General features: G+C 41.8%; 1 protein-coding gene across 3 annotated transcripts; it reads right to left on the bottom strand.

Annotated features, from left to right (window-relative positions):
* On the bottom strand, nucleotides 1-18,616 carry EED (embryonic ectoderm development). 3 transcript variants are annotated; one of them, XM_075050167.1, is made up of 12 exons: nucleotides 18,456-18,616; nucleotides 15,559-15,711; nucleotides 10,069-10,161; nucleotides 7,946-8,011; nucleotides 7,084-7,209; nucleotides 6,884-6,965; nucleotides 5,151-5,284; nucleotides 4,070-4,203; nucleotides 2,838-2,943; nucleotides 1,898-2,056; nucleotides 1,376-1,449; nucleotides 1-326 (listed from the first exon to the last, which is right to left on the bottom strand). In XM_075050167.1, exons 1-12 carry the CDS (start codon nucleotides 18,576-18,578, stop codon nucleotides 200-202), a joined length of 1,377 nt encoding a protein of 458 aa, XP_074906268.1. In that variant the 5' UTR covers nucleotides 18,579-18,616; the 3' UTR covers nucleotides 1-199. The 3 variants fall into 3 exon arrangements, with proteins under 3 accessions (XP_074906268.1, XP_074906266.1, XP_074906267.1); XM_075050165.1 differs by having other exon boundaries at nucleotides 5,193-5,284; XM_075050166.1 differs by lacking the exons at nucleotides 5,151-5,284; nucleotides 6,884-6,965.
* Nucleotides 18,617-24,899: the final 6,283 nt, after the last annotated feature.

The following is a 24,899-nucleotide window of genomic DNA, read 5'->3' as shown; positions in this document are numbered from 1 at the left end:
TTTACAAAAATACTTCTTTTTATTAAAAGCAGCAATTTCAAGCAGAACAATACACAGAATGTAAACATCACTAAGTTCAGCTCCAGCCTGCTGAACCTTCAAGAAAGTCTACACTAAATGCATCTACCATACTAGCGAGTTAACAGACTATATTATAATTTGAAAATATATTTTCTACTTTGAATTAAGAAAAAGTAATTTATCGTAGTCTGTCCCAGCGCCAGATACTGGCATCATCACACACAGCTATAAGGATACTACTATCCCTGCTAAAACTGGTTTGTCGAATGGCAGCGACACATTTAGGATGAGTGAGAGTCGTACACCTATAAATAAAAGAAAATTATTCAGCTGCGACGTTAAATCTGCACTTGCTACTACATTATGGAGCACTGTTGTACCAACCTCTTACTTATATGACCTAGGAGGAATTGAAGGGCAACAGGATTATGCCTTTCATGGTGTACTTTGTATTCCAAATGTGGACTTGGGAAAGCAGTAATTTCCTGTTCACCCACTGCCATTTCTCATCCTCCCAGTTTTCACTGAAGCACTAATTGAAAGCTTATTGAATCACATTATTTAGGACTTCATCAGTGTTCTTTCCCAGTGGTTAGGAATAAAATATCGTAATTGGGAGATTAAAGACTGCAGCATTTTCAGGAACTTTGTATGTCTATGTGTATATATATACATATATATATATATATACACACACACACACATATATATTTTTAATACATATAAGCTATATAAATGTATAATTATATAGTGTATGTACAAATATAATGCATATATTATCTAAATAGTGTATATATGTTTTATACATATAATGGAGGAGGGTTGGGGAAGGGATGCGGGGTGTGGAGGTTTTTTGCATTTGTATGTTTTTATATGTATGCAAGACACGCAGTGAAATTGCCTGGCCACACAGGCGAGGAACTAGAAAGCCATACTGTTTTCTCCACATTGTGCTCATAGCTAACCTTTATACTCTCATTACTTTAGTCCTTTCACCTATTTCTCCTTTGTCATGTGCTACACCCACCTAGAGCATCTTATCTTAATTGCTCTGTAAATTTTCCACCTAATTAGTTTGTAAACTCTTTGAGGAACAAATTGTCTTTTACTGTATCTACATATGGTACCCAGCACAATCTGATTGGGGCCTCTCGGCACTACTGTAATATAAATAATAAATCAGTAAAAAAAAAATAAATGTTAACCTCCAGGGGCTCAGAATGTTTATTTACCTAGTAGTTAAAATGGAAAATGACTACTACTGTTAAAGAATTTCTGTAGTTATCAGTAAAGGAAAAAGGGAAATACCCCAAATCCCTGTCTTAAAAATAAAAGAAAAAAAAAAAGTACTCACTTGGCTTTATGAGGATCCTCTATTTCTAAATCCCAGACATAAAGTTTGCCAACCTGATTGCCCAGAGCAAGCATCTTTGAAAGAAAGCAGAGGATATAGAAGTTTTAAAATACTATCTCAAAAAATGGAAACCAGAATTTTATAAAGGCTCTATAGCTGGTAAGTTGTGTGTGAATGTTTGAACATGAATGACTTAATGAGTTTGTTGGAGGGACTAGAAATTATATAAAACTTGCCTCCTTTCTTCCACTTTATTATCCATCTCTGCAGATGGGGAAGGAAGTTATCAATAAACATACCCTTGATGGAAAATAAGTATTTATTCAGTGGAACTTTTTCCACCAGGCAGAACCCAGAATGAAAATCTGGAGCTCCTCCAGTTTCATATAAAGCCCCTTGCAGCAAATAATGCTGCTTCTCAAACATCACATCACATGAACCAAGACTTCCTATGCCCATAAACATTGAATCAATGGAAAGTTACGCACCTTCAAATACAGCAAAGTCAAAGCTCACACATACCTTTTGCCAGAAATCCATTGAAAACCTCATATACCATATATCACACTGGCTGTAATCAAATCTCCCAAGTATGGTCACATTTGACTCACTGGGCTTGATTTTATCTATATCATCTTCCATTTTGCCAGGTTTCCAGCACACAATGGCATTTTCACAAGACTGGGGGGAAACAATGAAAAAAAAAAATCACCTATATATACATTTATACTGCACATTCACAGCTATAATTATAACCAAACATTTCATCTCACAGCTTTCCCAATTACATTAAAAAAAGTACAACGGAAAAATCTCACCTCTGTCCTTAGATCACAGCCACATCACCAACAATACATCGCTGCCCATCGCTGGGAGCCTGCTGCCCTCGCAGCTTTGCCAGGCAACAGGACTGCAGGAGCCCTCCCTCACCCACTTCAGAGGAAGACAACCAGATGTGCTCAAACGCACTTTCATGAGCAGTTTAAATTAACCTCAATTTGAGGATTGTTCACCCAATCCCTTTGACCAACAGGACTGCGCATGCACCAATTTCTGGCAATGAGGCAGTTGGACCACATAACTTTATATATGCAAGCAAATGTTACTACTGGACACAACATATTAATCAAAGTTACTCCATTATGGGAACCCTCTTTTCTCCCTTTAGCAGCAGGACACCTCATCAGTATCTATATACTCTCTGTACATTCCATGCGGATTCTGGTTAGCTGGTATACCTGTATTTTTGGCAGAGGTACAGCCATAGTAATAATTTTACTTTAAGTACAAGCTGCTTATCCACACATCCTTACAGTTGACAAAGTTCACAATACACTCCATAAAACCACTTGACCCAGCATAGCAATTTAACCTAAGACCCCATGCTAGTGAAACTTCTATTGTTTAAGATCCTCAAAACAAGCAAATAAGAGTAACGCAGCTGAAAAAGCTGCAACATTACCTTGGAAAGAATTAGATCTCCCAACCATCGTACACAGTCAACATAGTTTCTATGTATGTCTCTTGTAGAAAAGTCAGGAAAGTGTATTTTCTGGGAAATAAAAGGCCTAAGGAGAAAATTGCCAAGTGAGGCTCAGAGAAACACAGAAGCACAAGTCTAATTTTTAATGGCCGGTTTTAACATCTCGATGTTAGAAGGAAAAGCCTGTCTTTTTTAACAATTATACAACAAAGTAGAGGGAGAAACAGCTCTGCCTGTATGACTTTTTATTTTAATAATGGGAACAGACCATTTTCATCCTCATTCCTAATGAAATAACTAGTTCCCCAGGTACAAGAATCTGCAGAGACAGTGCTGAGCAAAACCACTCCTTCAGACACTGAATACAGCTCCTGTTACCAAATACTTCAAGAACTAATTAAAGCTCAGTTTTCCTGATGCTGCGTCTACAACATCTAAATTGTTAAATAGAAATGCACACTATTAAAAAAAATCATAATTTTAAAAAGGCACGCTAAAAAAGCATCATTTAATATCTGGTAACATTACCAAAAAAAGCGAGAGTATTTTCACAGCTAGTCTCATTGCTGAACATGTTCAGTGTGTTTTAGACTCTTCAATTCTCTCAATGGTTTAACTGGAAGTTAAGATTAAAAAGTTGAGGAACTTCATAAATGATGATTTATCTATCATGTATCTAATTGCTATGTTTACTTCACAATTGACTCATATCTGAGGTCAGAGAATGATGAAAATTAAGGTTATTACCGTGTAAACAGTTTTGTCCCCATGCCAAAGTCAAATAACAGATACAATAATAATAACAACTACTCAAAATAAAACTATTTCCTACATTTAATTACACAGATTTTATTCCTTCCTAGAAATTTCGAGGTGAGAGAAAGAAAAGCCATTGACACCTTGAAACATGGTGAAATACAAGCTTTAATTAAGAATGTAGAAATAATAATCCCAGACATTTTCTAGTCAAGCAGATAAGAAATAATTAAGATATCTAAAAATAAAAGTGTCAGGAGTTTAAATCTGAATTCAATAAAATTCTACCAAAGCAAACATCAATAAGACATCTTCTAGAGAGATTCAGTACCCAGCACAATCCCCAGGTCACTCGCTATCCCCAAGAACTCCCAATTTGGATATGAATTAACCTGGGCCTTTGATAAGAATATTCATGTTTTGCAAAGACAGCCAAGAAGATGAAGACTACGTACCTGTTGGTTTTATTTGGGTTGTACTCATAAGACTCTTTGATGGCATTTATCATTCTCTTGGAATTAATTCTCCAGAGTTTTAGAGAGTGATCCATCCCACAGGACATGATTTTTTCACCAAGAAGATCATAATCCTATGTATATGAAATAATTTTGAGGACCCCCAGCCTAAGCTGCATTATATCAACTCAGATTTTACTCCATCATTTCCATCAAAACAGCATTTTTGGCTTAGAGAATGCAATAAAACTGTGTATTTCAAATAGAAAAATACTAATAACTTAATCCTGCTCACTGTAAAGAAGCACAGTATCTTAATTATATTTACTCTCTCTCAAGAAAGAGAGGCATATTCAACAGCACTGACAGACAATGAATCTACTGCTAGTGCTCCCACCTCACTAAATTCCCTAGGTTTCATTTTATGGAGCAACTTTGGCAGAATTCCAGGGCTACAACATGGGTGATGACTATTCAGAACCAACTTTGGCAGAATTCCAGAGCTACAACATGGGTGATGACTATTCAGAACCACAAGAGAATAATAGTGTCAGATTTCACATAGATTCACCCCTCACCTTTCAGGTCACACAACAGGAATGGAAAAAGTTCTTAAGAGCAGTGTATTAGAAGTCAACTATTGTAGTTGCTATTTGCTGGGTACCAGCAGCGCTGGTCTGTCTGTTCACAGCCACTGAAAAGCAGCATAACTCACCTGAAATAACTTACTTCCTTCACTACCATGTCTCTCAAAGCTTATTTGTTCTTGCTGCTTTGGCTTGATAAGACCTCAAGATCTTGAAAAGTGGGACCATCGTGAAAACTTTTTACTCTTTCTAGCCCCACTGAGCTGTTTTGTTTGCTTCTAGGCTGCACTGTGAGAAAACTAGCTACTGAAAGACATAGAAAGTGAACACCTGTCCTGTATATTGAGAGGTGGCCAGATCAGTCAAACCACCTTAGATTTAAACTTGTCTATCCCCTTAAAACAGTATTTATGCACTTCAGGTTTTTTTTAAGTAGGTATAATATCAAAACAGTGCACAAGAGGATAAAAAGTTGCATATTGTAGGCTTACTACCCTTTGTAAATCTAAATCACTGCCCCACAGTCTTCCACTTACTGCACTTAACACCTCATCCCTGTGCCCTTCTACTCCTCCAAATATTGCAACCAGCGTGTCTGTCTGGATGTTCCACAGTCTCAATGCATGATCTATAAAGAACAAATAAAATTACATGCTGCTTTTTATATGTACATATGAATAATATATTTCAGCTTAACTAATTTCAATAACAGGTGTTCATGTAAACATCAGAAAGGCACTTAATTCTTCTTCACTTGTAAGAAACAACGGAACTGCATTAACTAAAATTGCCATTATAACTAAACTGTTGTTAGAGGACTTCTGTAATTGAGAAAGCGTGCCCACCCCCCTCCCCTAGGGACAGCTTCTAACGATAATATACTTGGATCTTTAGATCATCTGAAAAGCAAAGAAGAGTCTAATCTTGGACAAGTGTGCTTTCATTCAGTCTTGTCTCAAAAATAATTGTATATATCAAAAAAACACTAGAATTCCTTTCAGCCATTCTTACATCAGCATTCAGAGAAGTTTTGATTTTCCTTTTTTTATTTTAATCTTCACAATATTATTCTTTATGAACCACAGACTGTAGCGATGGAAGAAACTGTTTCTATAAACAATATGTACTCCAAAGCCAAATCGGACTAATCCACTTACTTAAATTTTTAACAATTTCTAATGAAGAACTTCTACTGTATTTCCCATTTGGAAATGGGAACCTCTAGTGTATTTCTCTTTTGGGTTCCACAAGTACACTGCACTGAGTTACAGCAATATCAACTGAAAAGCCACACAGTCTAAAATATTTTCCTCTTTTTCTACTCATCTCTCAGCCAAGCAGTTCTGAGACTCCAATATTCTCCTGCCTCATGCCCTCTCGGAGATAGTACCTGGTCCAGAGATTGCACATTAAAACTTGTAGTACTATGGCTCATGTCAAAATGTTATTAAAAAGAGAACCTAAAAATATATATATAATATATACAGAACTCAAAGAAATTCAATGTTACAGACCCACAGCACAAACTTGACCGCTGCAAGAATCACAGAGGTTCCCAACTCCTATTCTCGTGTAGCTTCATCAGTAATACCAAATAGGCTAAAGTCAAGTCTCCTCATGTTAATGTTTCCAACTCGAGCATTCCTGAAGGCTTGCTCTTGCGGCAGTTCAAATATTCCCTTACTTAACAAAATAGTCAAGATTAGGAAGTTGTGACTGTTTAGACGTTCTGGACAAGTCCATAAGGCACCATACCAAAAATTCACTTCTCCCTTCACTAATATGCTTTTTACACAAAGTCCAGTTAAAGTCAGAGCTGCTCCTGAGCGATAGAGAATCGAAGTTTTGCCCGTGAACACAGTGGTGAATGCTGTTTGCGACATTAAGACATCCCCACTAGATGGCAACATGATTCAACAACTGAAAATAATTTAACTCGACTGTTGGAAAGGAAAGAGCAACCCAATGCTCATGTTTCTTCTTTCCTAAAAGCAGCACTGTTCATAATCCCTTTGCACCACAGGTGGAGTTATGTTTATTGTAGGCCATGGATTTAATATGTACAAGATATATAGCCATAAAAGAGCAAGATTTGCTCTAGACTTTCAAGGTAAACTTTTCCAGTGCCATTCATAAAAAAATCATGAGGTTTTGGCCATTTTCAAGACCAAAATCCAGTCCAAAGTATCCTGATTTAAACAAAAACAAAAGAGGTTTTTTTCCTCACCTTTGCTTACAGATAAAAGGAGATTTGGATCTCTTGGATGGAATTTCAGTTCATTGATTGCATTTCCATGGCCCACGTAGTGCTGGGATAGAATTCAGAGACCAAGTTATCATTTCCCCTCATGTTTACATGTATTTAGAAGACATAAGTTTCATGCCTTACTGAAATGCAAGCTGTATCTCTAAGTTTGGAGCACTCACCTTTATGCACTGCATTGTAATAGGATTAATTATCCTAATAATACCCCTGGACCCTGCCACAGCCAGAAGAGGATGGCTTGTATTGCTATCATATGTCCATGCACAGGTATAGAAATTCTCATCTGCCTACAACATCTCACATTAAGGAACACAGAAGAAACAGATTGGTTTTTTAAACAATGTGGTTTGGGGTTTTTTCCTCTTAAAATGCTGCTTTATGCAAGGTCCCAGGAGTCTCTGCTAGACCCAATAACAAAAAGATACATATTTGATAATACATTTGCAAATACAAGCAACATCACCTTTTCTATAGATGTCAGTTTCCCCACTTCTGTTCCTTAGCATACAAAGAACACCTTTTTTCCCTTGGCATCACTTTTCAACCTCCTTCTCCAAATCATCCCAAGATTGGGAATAAAATGAGGATGAATCAAGACTGCGTTCACAAGTTATTGACTTGTGTACTGCAAATGATCAATACAAGTTATTACCACTTCAGACCATGAAACATTATTCTTAGGCTTTAAATCCAGTTCCAATTCACAGGGAAATGGAGACCGCTGTAAAGCAGTGAATGTAAAACATTACACAAATATTAGCATTGGGAAAATGAAACAGATGGAATATCAGTTTTCCAATATTTAATACGGCATGGACCATGAGTCTGCATTTTTAATAGTTTTTCAATAGGAGGGTCTCTAGGATGTGGGAAAGTGGTAAGACTTGGACCTAACATAAGGAACGTGCCACAAGAGCAAAGTATTAAATCACAGACAAAACATTCATATGCTTTTTCCTACAAAGCCTCTTCATTTTTGATAAACAGGAAGCAAAGAAGTGGCTTTTTAACTTAAAAGGATACATCAGCATCCACGTAGGACTGCAACAGACGGATTTCACCTTGGGAATGACATTCATATAAAGTAACCTGGAGGAAAAAAAAAAAAAAAGTAGGAGCAATTGCTGCTTACTTGTGGTATTTCAAAAGGAAATCACATGCACCTGTGTATTCACTTCCTGATTGGGAGAGGTAGTGTGCCTTTATGGTTCAGATCTCATCTATCATGTTTGTTTCTAACAGGTGGAAATGGTTTGATAAAAGAATGCTCACAGCAGTTTCAGTAAAGCACCACTCCAGGACTTGTCAGCAGTCCTTCCCAGATATTTAAATCTATTATTTGAATAGTCTTAGTAAGATTAAACTCTATTTGGAATTAGTTACTGCAGCCATCTGTATTGGGTTTGTGTGGCAAGGTTTTGGTAGCAGGGGGGCAACAGGGGTGGCTTCTGTGAGAAGCTGCTAGAAGCTTCCCCTATGTCCGACAGAGCCAATGCCAGCCGGCTCCAAGACAGACCCACCGCTGGCCAAGGTCAAGCCCATCAGTGACAGTGGTAGTGCCTCTGGGAGAACAGAGTTAAGATGGAGAAAAAAGTTACTGTGCAACAGCAATTGCAGCCAGAGAGAGGAGTGAGGATGTGTGAGAGCCCCAGCCCTGCAGTCCCCCAGGTCAGTGCAGAAGGAGAGGAGGAGATGCTCCAGGCACTGGAGCAGAGATTCCCCTGCAGCCCGTGATGAAGACCCTGGTGAGGCAGGCTGTCCCCCTGCAGCCCAGGGAGGTCCACGGGGGAGCAGATCTCCACCTGCAGCCCGGGGAGAGAGGACCCCACGCCGGAGCAGGGGGATGCCTGAAGGAGGCTGGGACCCCGTGGGAAGCCCGTGCTGGAGCAGGCTCCTGGCAGGACCTGTGGCCCCGTGGAGAGAGAGGAGCCCACAGTGGAGCAGGTTTTCTGGCAGGACTTGTGACCCTGCAGGGGACCCACGCTGGAGCAGTCTGTGCCTGAAGGACTGCAGCCCGGGGAAGGGACCCATGCTGGAACAGTTCATGAAGAACTGCAGCCTGTGGGAAGGACTCATGTTGGAGAAGTTTGTGGAGGACTGTCTCCTGTGGGAGGGATCCCACGCTGGAGCAGGAGAAGAGTGAGGAGTCCTACCTCTGAGGAGGAAGGAGCAGCAGAGACAACGTGTGATGAACTGACCCCAACCTCCATTCCCCATCACCCTGCACTGCCTGGGGGGGGAGGTAGAGAATTCAGGAGTGAAGTTGAGCCTGGGAAGAAGGGAGGTGTGGGGGGAAGGTGTTTTAAGATTTAGTTTTTATTTCTCATTACCCTACTCTGATTTGATTGGTAATAAATTAAAGTATTTTCCCCAAGTCTAGTCTGTTTTGCCCATGACAGTAATGGCTGAGTGATCTCTCCTTGTCCTTATCTCGACCCACAAGCCTTTCATTGTATTTTCTCTCCCCTGTCCAGCTGAGGAGGGGAGTGATAGAGTGGCTTTTGGTGGGCACCTGGAGTCCAGCCAGGATCAGCCCACCACACTATCTCTAACATGACTTGGTCTTTTAATGAGTCATTGATACCTTGTTTAATCTTAGTTTAGCATTCTTGGTAACTGCCAGGTGGAACAACCTGGAAATGAAAGGCTTCTTGTTTATTCACACTTGCATAGAATGCACTTCAGGAGTTATTTTCAAGACTGAAATGACATAGATCCTTGTTCAGAAAAAGCCTGTAAATTCACTCCACACAGGCCATTAATTTAGCTAGTGAGCAGTGTGGCATCATTGCAGACACTTCTCATTCCATTTTAGCGCATATGACCTTTTGGAAACAATAACATCTAAGAGTAATTTTAGCGAGAAGATACATTTATGCTCCTCTCTTCCTTACCCCACATTTATATCACCGAAGGATTTTTTTTCTTTAATATATAGGCTAATTCCCAAATAGCTGACACACGACTTCATAAAGCAATCCAGAGGATGCAACTCTCCCAGATAACAGATGCTACATACTTCAGAAATAAAACTTTCAATATGAAGTATCCCGTGTCTGTACTAAACACAGGTAAAGGGTTTTGTTAAAAAAAGAATGCAAGCAGAACCACACAGAAGGGCTTATGGTTAAAAACAGATTACTCACCCTGTTGCTGCCTACAGTGGCAAAAACAAGAGGATCACCTTCTTTACTGTGCCAGTTAAACTGGACTCCAAACAATGGCTGACCGTGGTCCTCCTGTAGATGTAAAGTAAGATTAGAGACAAAAAAAACCCAAACCCACAGGCATATTATTTCTGTGAAATTCAGCTGTGGTGGTAAACAGTTTAATTGATGTGTTTTCCTCCTCAAACTACTGGGTTTGCATCTAGTATAAGTTCAGATAGTGAACAGTTAAAAAGAACAGTTTTGTAACATCACATTTTAACTTAGCTGTCTTAAGGGAGGTCAAATGAACATTCTGACACTCCCCCTTTTCTTCCCCCACCAAGCTTTTAAAAAAAGTGAAGGGGAAGAACTGTTGTCTCACAGTTATGGCCAGAAGCTGGCAGAACTCCTGACTTGTATTTGCAGCTCTACTACTTTGTTTTGCAATTTTCAGCAAGGCAACCTCTGCATCTAAGACCACATGTATATGCATTTTACATTGTTCTAACTATTTCCACACAAGGATTTACAACTTTACAGAGGAGAATTATCAGGACACAGAATTATACTGGTATAAGGGTGGAGAAGGGTCACATTTAACTATTACAGCACAGTTAGGTCTTGCAACTCTATCACAGACATGACAAACTCTCTCCAGCATATCACAACGCCGCTGCAAAGTTCACATCCACAAAGTGTTTTCAGATCGCCTTCACAAAGTTACCAGAGAAATGCCAAGTATTATTTTTATACAGCTTACATCAGTTTAATAGAGAAAAAAAAAGAAGCAAATATGTTTATGAATATGGTAGTGCTTGTTAATAATTGATAACAGTATTTTGGCCTGTCCTGACAGGATGTTTTCAGTAAGAATAATGTTCATTAAAGTGCCTCCCCACAGGGGACTGTCTGGGACAGTGCAGGCAGGAAGGAAGTGTCTCATGACGGCTGTTAAGCAGCCTTCAAATGGCAGTGCTTCTCAGAAACAACATGAGAAATATTAGCCCTGGCAGCTCTGGCCTACCCAAGAACCAAAGAATAAATTTGAGGAGGGGGTGTGGGTAGGGAGTCCAACACTACTCAGAAAAAGAAAAGTAAGGAAGTCTGGAAGAATTTAAAATGGCATTATTTACTGAGAAAGGCAGTATCTGTTATTAACAGAGATAGCTAGAAGAGCTAGAAAAAGAAGGGAGAAAATCTTTCAGAGATGAAGGCCCTCCTGCACTTCTTTAAGAGAGGTAACAACTTTCAAAGTTGAATACAGATTAAAAAGAATAGTTAAAAGTTTAGCCCGAAGTATTACCCACCATAACATGAAAGAATAGACTAGTAGCTTTATGTGATGAGGGATATGGGATATTAGCAAAGGAAAAAGTAGCAAGGTTATTAGTGACCCCAGGACAGAAGGAAAAAGCAAGTATTCAGCATCTGTAAAGCATTATAGTTTAATTAGAGATTAAGAATGAAGAAAACTGTATGCCATAAAATTGCATACACAAAGCCATGATTTTTACTGTCCAATAAAGTTATGAATTTTACTTTCTAGGCTTATTTTTTGAGTGTTTTTAAGTCCTCCTTGAAAAGAACGGCTGAGAGGTCAAATACAGAATACATTAAAAAAAATCCACTAATAATTAGTTGGTTTTGAATTTCTGTGTGAAAGAGTTCATGCTGGTGAATACTGAAGGCTTTTGACATATCATATGAAGATAGCACAGGTAAAATGCATGGATTCTTACTTCTTTATTACAGACATATATTAGCAGGTTTCAAGTTTGTTTCTCTGGAATAATCTTGTTCTCTGTCATGTGCACCATTTCTGATAAATTTAGTGAAATAGGAAAAAAAATGAAGAGGAAGGTGCTTTTCCCCTTCAGGATAGGATATTTTTCCAGCATAAGTTGCAATAAGTTTGTGATTTCCTAGGTAGGACCCAGACTAGGGTGATACATAGTAAGTAGAGGGATACAACAGAGGGCTATACTGTTTCTATATTTCTATATTTGGGTACATACCTGAAGTACTTAGTAAGCTTTTTCAAAGACAACCTATTTCCCTGGAAAAATTACTCTGTGAGACAAATGTCTTTAGACTACTTGCATCATCTGCGCTACATTCCGCACATCAAGTGCTACAACCTCCAAGAGCCTGACTGTACATATTGCAGTCCTTCTGGTGTTTAATGCATGAAGAAGTCAGGCAGAGGCTCTTGCAGGAAGTCACTAGGGTATCTGCAGAAGTTATGCTCACTTAATTTAAACTACCGTCATCCTCACTGGTCAGAGACAGCACATAGCTATTTTGATAATACTTGTCCACCCTAATTTTTGACCCAAGTTCTAAACAATGAAGCAGGTTTTTAAAAACATTACGCTTTATGTGCTGCACATTATGGTTATTCTGACATGCCAAGTATGTCATGCAAATCTGACCACTAGTTTGTACAGACAGAAGAGTGACCCAGATGCTGGTCCAAAAGTAGACTTGTGAAATGCCATCTTGACCCTGGTATGAAAAAAGGGCACAAAACCCAAAGTACTCAGGTTCTTCATGCACCAGAGAAAGAAGGCAGAGGAGAAAATAGACCTACAAGTGTTACAAAAGCAAATAAATAAATAATCAATGGTTAGTTCTGCCCTTACTCACTCAACATCAACTCAGGTTCAGTCAGAGAATAAGACTAGACCTGTTTTTAGACTGAAGGCAGTGAAGTAAATACTGTGCCAACACAAAAAATAATCACCTGCAACTACATGAAGACATTTTAATACGCTGTCACCCACACTGCCAGCGGGGAACCAACTGACCACACATGCATTTCTAGTTCCAGAAGTAGAAGCAAGCCATTATTGGTAATGGTTTTAGTTATCTCTCCTTCACACATCAACAAGCTAGAGACTTGCATGTGGTTGGTTACCAATTCCCAGCTCAGGGGACAGCGAGTAGAAGCTGAGAGACAACACGGGACTGCTAACAACCACTAAGCCACACCTTAAGCAAGAGCAAAGGATAGGGCAAATAATAGTATTGTTTTAAAGGGAGCGCATCAACACAGAACACACACGGCCCTTTGCTGAAAGATCTACAAGCAAAACACGTATGGATCTGTGAGGATGGGCATCTGTTAGCTGTATATGCTCATTTACAAACTACATTTCCATTCAGCCCACAGAGAGCAAAGACTTCTCAGTGTACCTTATAGTAACTCAGTACTACAAAAAGGAAAAAAAAAAAGGCAGTTTTTTATTTCCTGTCATTTTCCAAGTCATATTTTTGTTTTCCTGATGCTTAAATTTCACCCAAAATAACTTCCACAGTAGTGTTTAAAAAGCATATTTAGCAAGCGCTGAGTTTTTCAGGCTGAATCATAACCATTTAACATTCAAAGTAGACAGTAATGGCCATATTTCTTTGTTTCTCCAAGGGAAAAATGTAAAAAGCAAAATAAGAGGGAAAAACAAGAGCAGGAAAGTGGAAAAACACATAATTTATACATTCCTAAAGAATATTAAAATTAATTTCCATGTCTTTAAATCATGTCGACTCTTCATTAATTTCAGTACATGCACCTTACAGCATAGTTCAAAGACATATAAACTATGGGATATGTAATGTGATATGCAAAGAGTCACAAGTGTCTTTCTGAACCCATATACAATATTCAATAGAGTTTATCTCCACAGTATCTGCAAAATTAGTATGGAAGAACAGGAAAAAGAAAAGAGAGGCTTCCTCAAACATGAAGTAAAAAGGAGTTACCAAATTTGGCTGCTACCTAGTCTTTGTACTAACATGCTCGTTTATTATTATTAGCATTAATTTTAGTTCAAAGAGAAATGGGAAAAAGAAGATAATAAAAATACCCCACTTAGCTGAAATGCTACATTTACTCCCTCACAGCTTGACTCCACTTGCACAGGAATCTGTTCCCAGGCCCTGATTCAAATCCACAGAAGTCAGGGATTGCTTAACTTCATACGGTGGTCTTTTGGGTGACCCCATATTGGGGCCTGGGTTGAAGCTGGGGTGAGGGAATATTCTGTTTTCCCAGAAGACACTTGAAAAGTACTAACCCCTTTGGAATATTTGATCTGCAGATAGAAAACGAATATGCTTAGAAAAACTCAGAACTTGTTAAATATTTGGGTTCCAAAAGGCCTGCGCCTGTGTTTGAAGTATGACTTGAAGCCACAAAAGGTACTATCTGCAGGGGCAATTCATGCAAATCACAGGAACAGCTGCCTACCTAGGTGAAAATGAAAGAACTTCCTTTCCTCCTACACCCTGAAGGGACTGGAAACAATTTTTATACTTCAAAAAACACATTAACATCAACTTGTTTTCCAGATACTTTTGTCAGTATAACTTCCTATCACAATTTCTCCAGTGGCAAAGGTCATTGAGGAGGTTTCCATGCTCCAAATCTCTCATCACCTCCCGCTCTGCTACCCCAGCATTTCAGTGAGGCAGTCTGAAGCCAAAGTCTGGAAACAGCTACATCAGCACAGCTCAACTGTTAAGTGTGGAGGAATAACAAAAACCTCTCAAAGCAATTCTGCAGAAAATAATATCCACTATGGAGCTGCACACATCCTCTTGTTAGCTAAATATAAAGTTTAGCAAAACTCCCATCTTGTTCCAGACGCAATCTTTTCTTTATTTACAAATCTTGTAAAAATCATTCAGATGGCATATTTACAGCTTTTACCACATAAATATCCCACACAAGGCTGAGGAATGAAAGAAACAACAACCTTACAGTGTAAAAGAATCAAAAAGAAAATTCATTCAGTCCACCATAGTGTGTCACCAGTGCAGATGAAAACAATAATACCCTAAAACACAAGAACAGGGAGTGAAGACCATGAATCCACATCCCTTAATACCATCAGGTATAATGTGGGAAGATAAATATGACCTAGATATGGTGCAAACTCATAATCACAACACTCACAATAAATTATGGAAATTGCACTATATAGCATTTATGACAGTTGCCAGAGGACAGAAAACACCTGATCCGGTAAGTGTGAGGAAAAACTATTTCAGGATTGTTGGGTTGTTTTGTTTGGGTTTTTTTTAAAATACATTTCAATGGGTAGAAAAATCTGTACAGGTTCTGTGCTTTGCATCAAGTTGCCACAGGTTTTGTTTTATTTGTATTTGTTTATCCAGTTTCTTATCTCAAGCAACTACAGCTTCAATTAAATACATAAGTATAACACATCACACAAAACTTTGCAAACCTATACCCAAAAAATTGGGTTAACTGCAGCACTACCTACTGTCTCCTATTCCTGAGTATCCTTTCTCTCCAAAACTTCAGCTATTACAAATAAGAAAGGTACTTTCTTCAAATGACCACGGAACATAATTGTATACAGATATTTAAAAATATCTACCTTGACACTATCTCACAGTCAACATTAATATTACTGTCTGCAAGTGGTACCCAGCGTTCCCATGTTGAAGCTTACACACACCTACCTTTAGGCTATTTACACATTTGAAGGAATATTTGCACTTCTTTGACTTCCATTTTCCTTTCCCCCAGCTTTTTCTTCCTGGTGCATTAGGAGTGTTTGTTGGTGTATCAGGGCGTTCGGTGTTAGTACCGCTTTCAATACTAACAGCATCATCCTGAAAACATGCAAATTATATAGAATGTAACAAAGATATCATTAACTGCTGTACAAATTCAACTAATTTTGCAGCACTTGGCCTTTTCACTTTTCCTTCTCCTCCGTAAGAACAGAAGATCTGAGGACTTGGTGTTATTTAGATTCATGTATTTAAATCTATTACTAACATAACAGCATTCCTCCCTAGAAACAGAACATGAGTCACATGAGGACTAATCCAAGAGGGAGAGACGTGAACTATGATCTAGTTAAGTTTCTTCAGAATACCGGTAGCTGCTCTTAAGAAAATGTCGAAAGATAAAGTGGTTGCTTTCCCTAGAAAACATCTTTGATGTAGACAAAATGAGTACTTCTGAAGTAGTGAAGGAAGAAGTTGTTCATGTAAAAACATTATGCTTAGCCATACCAAGAATCTAACCGTTCTGAGACTTTGGTACGCCCTCAGCAGCATCAGGCACAGCACAGTCCTGCAGTAAGTCAGTACTGCCACTAGAAGAGGAAGTCCCACGTCTCCCTCCTGCTTTTTTCTACAGATACTTGCTTCAACTAAAAGCTAAGTTAAACAACAAACAAAAAAATTAGCTTGCTGTCTGATCAGCTAACTAATCCAACTGGCCCTCCAACTGTCAGCAGCCAAAGCTAAGGTAAGGATGAGGAGAACTGGAAAAAAAAAAAAAAAAAAAGAGGGTGTGCAAAACAACCCTCCCAGTCGCTGAGCAGTTTTAGATCAGCTTCAGACAATTAACAGAAACTACAATTTCATATGCAGTCTGACTGCAGGACACTGCTCAAAAGGACATTTCTATTCCCTGCATCACCCATCACAGCGCACTTCAACTTTACCTGCATCGTAACTGTCAACCCTGTGCTTCCATATAAGTTCAGCTTGTTAAAAATCAACTGTTTGGTTTTTTGGTTTTTTTTTTCTGGCCAGGTAGTCTGTTCACGTTCTATCAGAGTAGTGGGGGGGAAAGAACTCATCCCAAGGCCATGTGATTTCTACAGCTGAATTAAGGGAGACAGAGGCAGGCAAGAGCCTGACACTAGAGGAGATTAAGTGTAACATGAAGCTGCATCAGGAACTCCACTAGGAATACAGAATAAGGTCAACTATAAACATTAATACACCAATTCCCACCAAACATTTATTCTTTGTCCCAGTTTCATATCTGTATCATCAGAAGCCGATACAGGTGTACTGGTCTTTGTTTGCCCAACAACTCTGAAAATCAGGACATCGAGAGGAGAAAAAGGAAGACAACACGCAAGCCTGTAAGCCAACTGCCCAAACCTGGAGAGATTCCCTTCACGTTGCACCCCTAAAAAAGCCAACCCTCCCCTAATATGCATAACCAAGTTTAACAATTTTTACATTTTCCAGTTTCTTCTCCTTCGCCCTAAGAAATTTCAGAGCTTGCCAAAGTCTTGTCTCCGAAGCGCACTTGCTAGCCAGAGTCATAATACTTCACAAGACTGAAGTTTTCTCTGGACTGGTTAGATACTGTCAATATAAGAACACCAGGTACCTGGTATGATGCAACTACACAGGGTATCTGCAGCTACAACATAACTGACAAACTTTCACCCAGGATACTGGCAGAACAAAATGCACCCTTTCTCCAAATCAACACTTCATGCCAACTTCAAACCAAACCCCCATCTTTCAGGAGTAGTGAAGTCCTGTCACAAACTCTTGTAAAGGGAGTCCTTTCACCACCGAGACAGGTCACATTTTCAGTAACCAGACAGCCTGCATCCGCGGTCACTGATAGCCTGCAACGGACACCAAAGCAAACCTGAACGCCTTTGTCACCAAACTACACTTGGATTCACAAATGCTGCTGAGCAGTAAAAAAATTCAGTGGCAGTGGTGCGGAGCACCTTGAACCTGCCTGTTGTCTCACAAGCAGGACTTCCACAGGTTGTGGGAGATGTGGTCCAGATCCCTCACTTTCTGGATAAATGCTCTAACCAGAAGAAAACCCACACTGCATAAAGCTAACACACACAACCCCCCCCCACTGAGGAACTACATGACTGCTAGATACCTTAGATTAAACTTATGTTTCAAGTATAAAGCTATTCTGTATCAAACACCTTACCTTTGTTCTGAACACTAGATTTTAGCCAAACTTAGAGATTACAGTGCTCATGCCCCGCTGACAGAAGCTTCGGAGCACTATCCCCTATCCCTCATTCACCCAAGGGCTGCACACATAAATTTATGCTGCATGTTACTCTGCAACGTGACGGTGAGGGCACACGACCCAAAACTGCGAGAAAAAGATGGAAAAATCCTGCTCTTTTGCAGCAAAAAAGTCTGACATCTCGGAGCTGACTTCGACACGGAGCCCGGGCCTCAAATTCTCCCTCACCCCACGTGGAGGACAAGCGAGTGCCTCCCAGCCCCACGCTGCTCTCTCTCTCTCACACCGCCGCCTCCCTTCCAACGGCCCGCCCGCCTCCAGCACCGGCCACCGAGCCGAGGCGGGCGGGCTGACACCCCCCTCTCCGCCCTGCCGGGGTCGGACGGGGACCTCGGGCCGCGGGACACCCGAGGGGGGCCGGCCCGGGAGCTCTGTCTCCTCACAGCGGGAACCGGAGGGAGGGTGAGAGGGGGCGGCGGCCCCCCTCGCCTCAGCGCTCCCGCCCGCCCGCCCCCGGCGTGAGGCCCCGCTCCCGCCTCACCGCCCCCCCACCCCACCCCGGCTCCAGCCGCCTCACTCTCCCGCCCGGCCTCACGTTCTCGTCGCCGGACAGGTCCCCGGGGTTACTGTTCTCGTCGCTGCTCAGCTTCTGCTTCTTCGCCGGCATCTCTCCCGCCGATGCCGCCGCCGCCGCCGGGGCTTCTCCCCGCTCAGACATCTTCCCCGCCCCCCAACCCCGCCACGCAGCCGCAAAGCGCGGACGGGGAGGTCGAAACGCCTGCCGTAAAGCAGCCCCCGCGCCCCGTTCCCCGGGCGGGGAGCGGCCAGCTGCCACACTGCTGAAAAAGGGCTCTTCCCGCGCCCGGCGGCGCGCGCCGCCTGAGGGGGGCCGCCACCGGCTGAGGGGACGGCGCGGTGGCCGCTCGCCTCGGCGGGGCCGGGCGTCAATTTAACCCGTCTTTTAACAGCTGGTGGCACTTTATGCCGCTGCTGGTAGCGCGGCCGTGCCGGGCAGGGCTGGCCGAGGACGCGTGTGAGGTAGAAACGAGCAGTCCCTGTCGCCACGGGTGTTGAGGGTCCCGCTGCCCGCCTTCCCGCGGTCGCCGAGTGGCGTTTCTTGCGCCTCAAGGGTTTTGTTTTTGTTGTTGTTCTTCTCCTCTTGCTCTACAAAAGTCCTTTAGTCTGAAAACGGTGTTTCTGCAGAAGGGAGATAGGCTCTGCTCTGCTGCCTGCTCCTGTACTCCCTGGCAAGTTCCTACTACAACTATAAATGAAGTAACTGCGGGTGCCAGATTTGTATTTATTTATTTCAGAAACCACAGGTCCCAGAGTCATAATAATTATGCACAGTAGAAAAACTTCTACCAAAGGGGAAAAGTAATCTGCCTGCAGGCACGGCGCCTTATCTTCTTTTCTTGTAGGGGCTGAAACAAGTCTTTCCTCCCTGAGGGAGACATTCCACTCTCAAAAAGCCATTGCTTTGAGAGCAGTGACAGAGGTGAGCCGTGCCCTGTATGTAAAACTTAATCTCACATAACCTCCAGAGATGAAGAGGAAGAGATACGCTTAAAATGGTGCATGTACTGTAGTGTTTTTAGCAATAAGCTGTCTCTCTTTTCATCTGCAGAACTGTAGGCTCCAGTGAAGCATTGCATAATATATAGCAAAAGGTTGTAGCTTACAATTAAAAAAAGCTCTGCTCGGGTCTGTGCTGTAAGATCAAGGTTGTGATAAAAGTGTTTGGGGGAAAATAGACAAAGAAAGAACAGGCTTGTTTTTAAAATACGACAGGATGTTTTTAGACTGGCATCTTAATTAAGACTAAATCATGACTGTGCTGCAGTCTGTTGAAAGAAGGGCAGGCACAAAGTTCTCAGAGGTGAGGGTTTTTAACTTCTCCCCGTGGGTGCCCTTGAGCTACTGGAGAGAAGACAGCTCCCCTTCATTTCACAGCTGTCAGCTGACATCCTCCAGATGGCCAGCTACACATTCAACTCCGCCGGGTTTCACTGGCTCATCCAAAACATAGGGAAAGTGAAAGTCTCAGCTAGCCTGTGCTTCTTGGCCTGCATGCAGGAAAGTTCCCCACCCACACCCAGAATCAACCCGTTCAGTCACCGCCACCAACTTACTGGGCCCAGACTGGTCTATGCCTTCACCTGTCTTCTGGATGCCAGAGGACTTCCTTCTCCAGGTGACAATCCTGCTGGTCTCTCTAGACAGTTCTTAGTCTAAACCACTTGCCTTTTTTTGCTTTCTCAGAAGACATGAAAGGCCGGTACACCAGGGGAGCCGAGTTTCCAAAAGCCACAGTACACTTCATCAAGCTTTATTTGAAGAATTAGTCATGTGGTTAAACACAAGCTTGAAAGTTCAGAGAATTTGCTTCAATTTGTGCTCTGCTGAGATTCTCTTTGGAAAACCTCCATGCTTTTCTGTACCTCAGTTTCTCAACTGTATTATGGAAGAAGCATTTCTTACATCCCAGGGGGGTATTATGGAAAAATACATATGTTATAGTTCATTATTTGTTTAATTAGTATGATACTGCTATATAAATACCATGCATACATTAACTAGGAAGTAGTAGGGCCCTTGACTTAGTGTGTAGAGGAAAATGGGAGAACAATAAAATATTTTTTAAAAATCTGCAGTCAGTTTCAAGTAACAATGATTTAGTGGTATTTTAAAAGCACATGGTGGGTACTTGGGAGGGCTAGATTAGATATATATGGGAGAGTTTTGCCAAATGTGAGTTCTTATAAGATGGCAATAGTAAATGTCAGGAAAAAAAAAGAATTTCTGGAATGCCTTGAAGACATGGGGTCTTAAGAGACGAGCTCATTTCGGGTTTTTTTTTTTTTACATCCCAGAATATTTCTGGATCATTCAGGGACATTGAAATACTTTTTATATATGTGGGTTGAAAGTAAATCACTCTCACTCCTTTCATTCATTCTCTTCAAGGCACACTTCTTCACAGAATCATGAGATCATGTAGATTGGAAGGGACTTGCGAAGTCATCATCTCTAACCCCTGCTCAAAGTAGGGCCAATTAAAGCTGGTTCCTCAAGGCCTCGTTGAGTCCAGTTTTGAATACCTCAATACAAGAGATTTTGCAGCCACTGTGGTCCCCTGTTTTCAGTGTTTGACTGCCCTCACGGTAACCTTTTTTTTCCTTTGTAATGAGTCAGAAATTCCCATGCTTCAATTTGTGTCCCTCGCCCCTCATCCTCCGCTCTCATCCTTTCCCCATGCACCTGTTTTCTCTACATCCTCTCATTAGGCAGCTGTAGACAGCAATCAGCTCCCTTCTTAGCTTTCTCTTAAGGCTGAACAGACCCAGTTCGTTCAGGTTTTCTTCATACATCATGAGCTCCAGTCCCCTGACCAGCCTGGTGGCTCTCCGCTGGGCTTAATCCAGCATATCAATCTATTTCTTGTACTGGGGAGCTCAAAACTGGTCACTTGTAAGGTATGGTCTCACAAGTGCCAAACAGAGGTGAATATCCACTTCCCTTAACTTACTGGCTACGCTCTTGCTAGGAGCAGCCTTGTGTGTGGTCAACCTTCTTTGCCACAAGGGCACTCTCCTGACTTGTGTTCCACTCACGGTACACCAGGACCTCCGAGTCTTTTTCTACTAGGCTCCTTTGTTGATTCCTAACCTTTACTGTTGCATAAAGCTATTTCTCCCCCAGCGCAGGACTTTGCATTTGCTTTTGTTGAACTGCATGATGTTCCTGTGAATCCATTCCTCCAACCTGTCTAGGACACTCTGCATAGAAGCCCCGATCTCCAGCTTATCAATCATTAACCCCCAGTTTAGTATTGTCTGCAAATTTGCTGTGATTGCGCCCCATCACATCATCCAGGTTATCAGTAAAGGACATGAAACAGTACTGGGCCCAGTAGCAATCCCTGAGGGATGCCAGTAGTAACCTGCAGGCATTTGGACTTTGTACCACTGGCTCTTTGAGCCAATGGCTAAGCCAACTTTCCACCTGCCTTGTAGTCCACTTATCCAGCTGTATTTCACCAATTTGACTGTAAAGGTACTATGGGAAAACACATCAAAAGCTTTGTAAAACATTTACAGCATCCACAGCTCCCATTTTGTCCACACAGCCAGTGATGTCATTGTAGAAAGCAATCAATCTGACCTGGTAAATACAGGCTGTCTGTTCGCAATTACCTTCTTCTTCATGTGCTTGGATGTGGCTTCCAGGAGGATTTGCTCTGTCACCTTCCTAGGGACTAAGGTTAGGCAGACTGGCCTGTCATTCCCTGGATCTTTCTTCTTGCCCTCCTTGAAGACAGGTGTGACCTTTACCCATCTCCAGTCATCAGGAACCTCCCCAGATCTCCGTAACCTTTCAAAGGTGATAGAGAGCGGCCTCGCAGTGACATTGGCGAGCTCCTCCAGCAGCCTTTGTTGCATCCCATTTGGTTTTGTGGACTTGTGTGTGTCCAGTTGGCTTCAGTGCTCCCTAGCTGCTGTGCCGGGTACTGCTTCACTCCCACAGACTGCTACTAGGCTTGGGGAACTGGGAAGCCTAAGGGCAGACCATATCGGTGAAAACCATGGCAAAAAAAGCAATGAGTACCTCAGCCTTTTCCACGTCCTTTGTCACTGTGTCCCCTGCTCCATGGAGCAGCGGACCCATATTTTCCTCATCCTTCCTTTTGCTGCCAGTGTGCCTACCGAAGCCTTTCCTGTTAACCTTCACCTCCCTGTCTGGTTTCAACTCCAGCTGAGCTTTGGCTTTCCTTACACCAGCCCTCCATGCTCAAGCAATGTCTCTCTATTCCTCCTGGGCAGCCCATCTGTGCTTCCACTTTTTGTACGCTTCCTTTTTGTGTTGGAGCTCAGCTGGGAGTCCCTTGTACATCCATACTGGCCTCCTGCCATAGTTGCCTGATTTTCTGTGCATCAGAATGGACTGCTCTTTTTCTTAGAGGAGGTTCTCCGTGAAGATCAACCAGCTGCTCCTGGGCCCCATGCCCTCTAGGGCAGTCTCCCATTGGATCCTGCCAAGATGATTCCTGAGTAAGCCGAAATCTGCTTTCCTGAAGTCCAGGGTTGTGATTCTACTACTTGCCTTGGTCATTTCTCTCAAGATTTTCAACTCTACAGTCTTGTGTTTGCTGCAGCCAAGACTGCACCTTCACATCTTCAACCAGTTCTTTCTTGTTTGCAGCAGGTCCAGCAGGACATCTCCCCTGGCATCTTTCTTCCTTGATATGCTTCAGGTAGTCTATATAAAACAGAAGGACCTCCACCCTCCTGCATTCTTCTGGTGCTGATTTTGGCAATCAGCTGGTCCAGGCAGCCCAGTACTTTTTTTTTTTTCTCCAAGAGTAGGCAGTAGAGGATACTTAAGAAAGAATGTAAGAAATAGAGGTGGTTTAAAGAATTAGCCCAGGGTTTCTCAACTGTCTAGGTAACACTGAATTTTGCCATCCTAAATGTGAAGGGGCTGTGCTGTGCTGGGAAAGGAGGATACTTGAAATAGAGAGCTAGTGGGCAGACAGATCAAGGAGCAGAGCCCTGGAAAACTAAGCTTGTTGTTCCCACTGCCACAGGGAGCATGGAAAAGGCTGGAGGGGTATTCTCCCCAGGCAGTATCTGTTGCCCTCAAACCTCTCCCATTACTCAGTGGAGCAGCTATGAGTCTGAGTTTTTAGAGCTCTGGCATTTACAGTGGGGCCCTGGCCTTTGGGCTGCCCCTGATATCATGCTGCCTTAGGTCACGGTTATTTTACCTGTGTACAGAGAGAGCCCTGCACCTAAGTTACCTGAGGCTGGCATCTGCTATATAAAAAGTGTTCCTTCTTATTGATATTAACTGTTTTCTATGTGTGTACAGGTCAGAATTGCTGAGTTAACTGGAAAAAGTAATTTTTTAAATTCTGTTAGCTCAATGGGAAGACATAGCCATGGCAACTGAGGTGGATTCTGTTCTGCTTCATGTATTGTCAAGAGCCCTGTCAGTTAATCTCCAATAACAGAGGCTGTTTTACTAGTATTTCTATTAAGAATCTGAAAACACAGCCAGATTTTCAGAACACCAGTTGAGTTTGTAAGTCTGACAGCTAATGCCATAGTTTTTGTCTTATGAAAACAGCAAATTTAGAAACCAATGAAAAAGCATTAACACAGAAACCCGTAGCATCCCTTCTGCATAATGGGAATGCAACAGCCAGAAAAGGCTGCAGTCTTTTTTCCCCTCTCACTTTTGAAAGATTAATGGGTCAAACCTTTAGCTGACTCATGCTCTGAAAGCAAGGAACAGCTCACACATTTAAATCTTGCTGCAGAAGTTCAGGATGATATGGATAAAAAAAACATATTTTATCCATCAGCTAGAGCTAACAACCTGCATAAAAATGGAAGGTGTATCTGAATCAGAAGATGAGACAGCTGAGTTGATCTAACAACACTAATGAAGGAAGGATATCCAAACCTTCTCCATGTTCCCAGTTCCGGTTTTCCACCACTTCTCTTCCATGGATTCTGCTTTTCAAAAGGCTGTTAATATGCCAGTTCATCTTTACTAACCCAGAAGAAAACTGATCAAGCACAAAGTAACTTGATCTTTTCTGTTTAGCTAATGAACAAGACCAGACTTCTGCAAACTCTCTGACGACCACCAGAACCGGTGCAAGGGAAGGCTGGAAGTTGCAGCCAGGAGTGAAAGATGGCTGAGAAACAAGATCTCATCCTGATGGTAGTGGTGAGTTACAGCTCAGCAATCCCCTGAAATCTCCCTGTGTGCCAGTTTAGTTTGTGGTTTGTCTTCAAGGGTGAAAGAGTTCGACCCAGGGTGTAGGACAGTCTGTGCCTCTCCAACAGCTCTGCTGCTGTGATGAGAGAGGGGCAACAACTTGCAGTTAGCATCAGTAAAGCCTAAACTCAGTCTGTGTTTTCATGGTCAGCAACAGCGCTGCTCAGGCAGTCCCATCCCACCCCATCCATCTAATTTCTTCTGCTTCCACCTGCCCTCCTGTTCTCTGCCAGGGAGTGATTTATATAGC

The sequence above is a fragment of the Buteo buteo genome, chromosome 18, assembly GCF_964188355.1.
Source record: "Buteo buteo chromosome 18, bButBut1.hap1.1, whole genome shotgun sequence".
Taxonomy (NCBI): Eukaryota; Metazoa; Chordata; class Aves; order Accipitriformes; family Accipitridae; genus Buteo; species Buteo buteo.
Note: the sequence above shows the minus strand (reverse complement) of the source record. Positions and strands in the feature narration are given on the sequence as shown.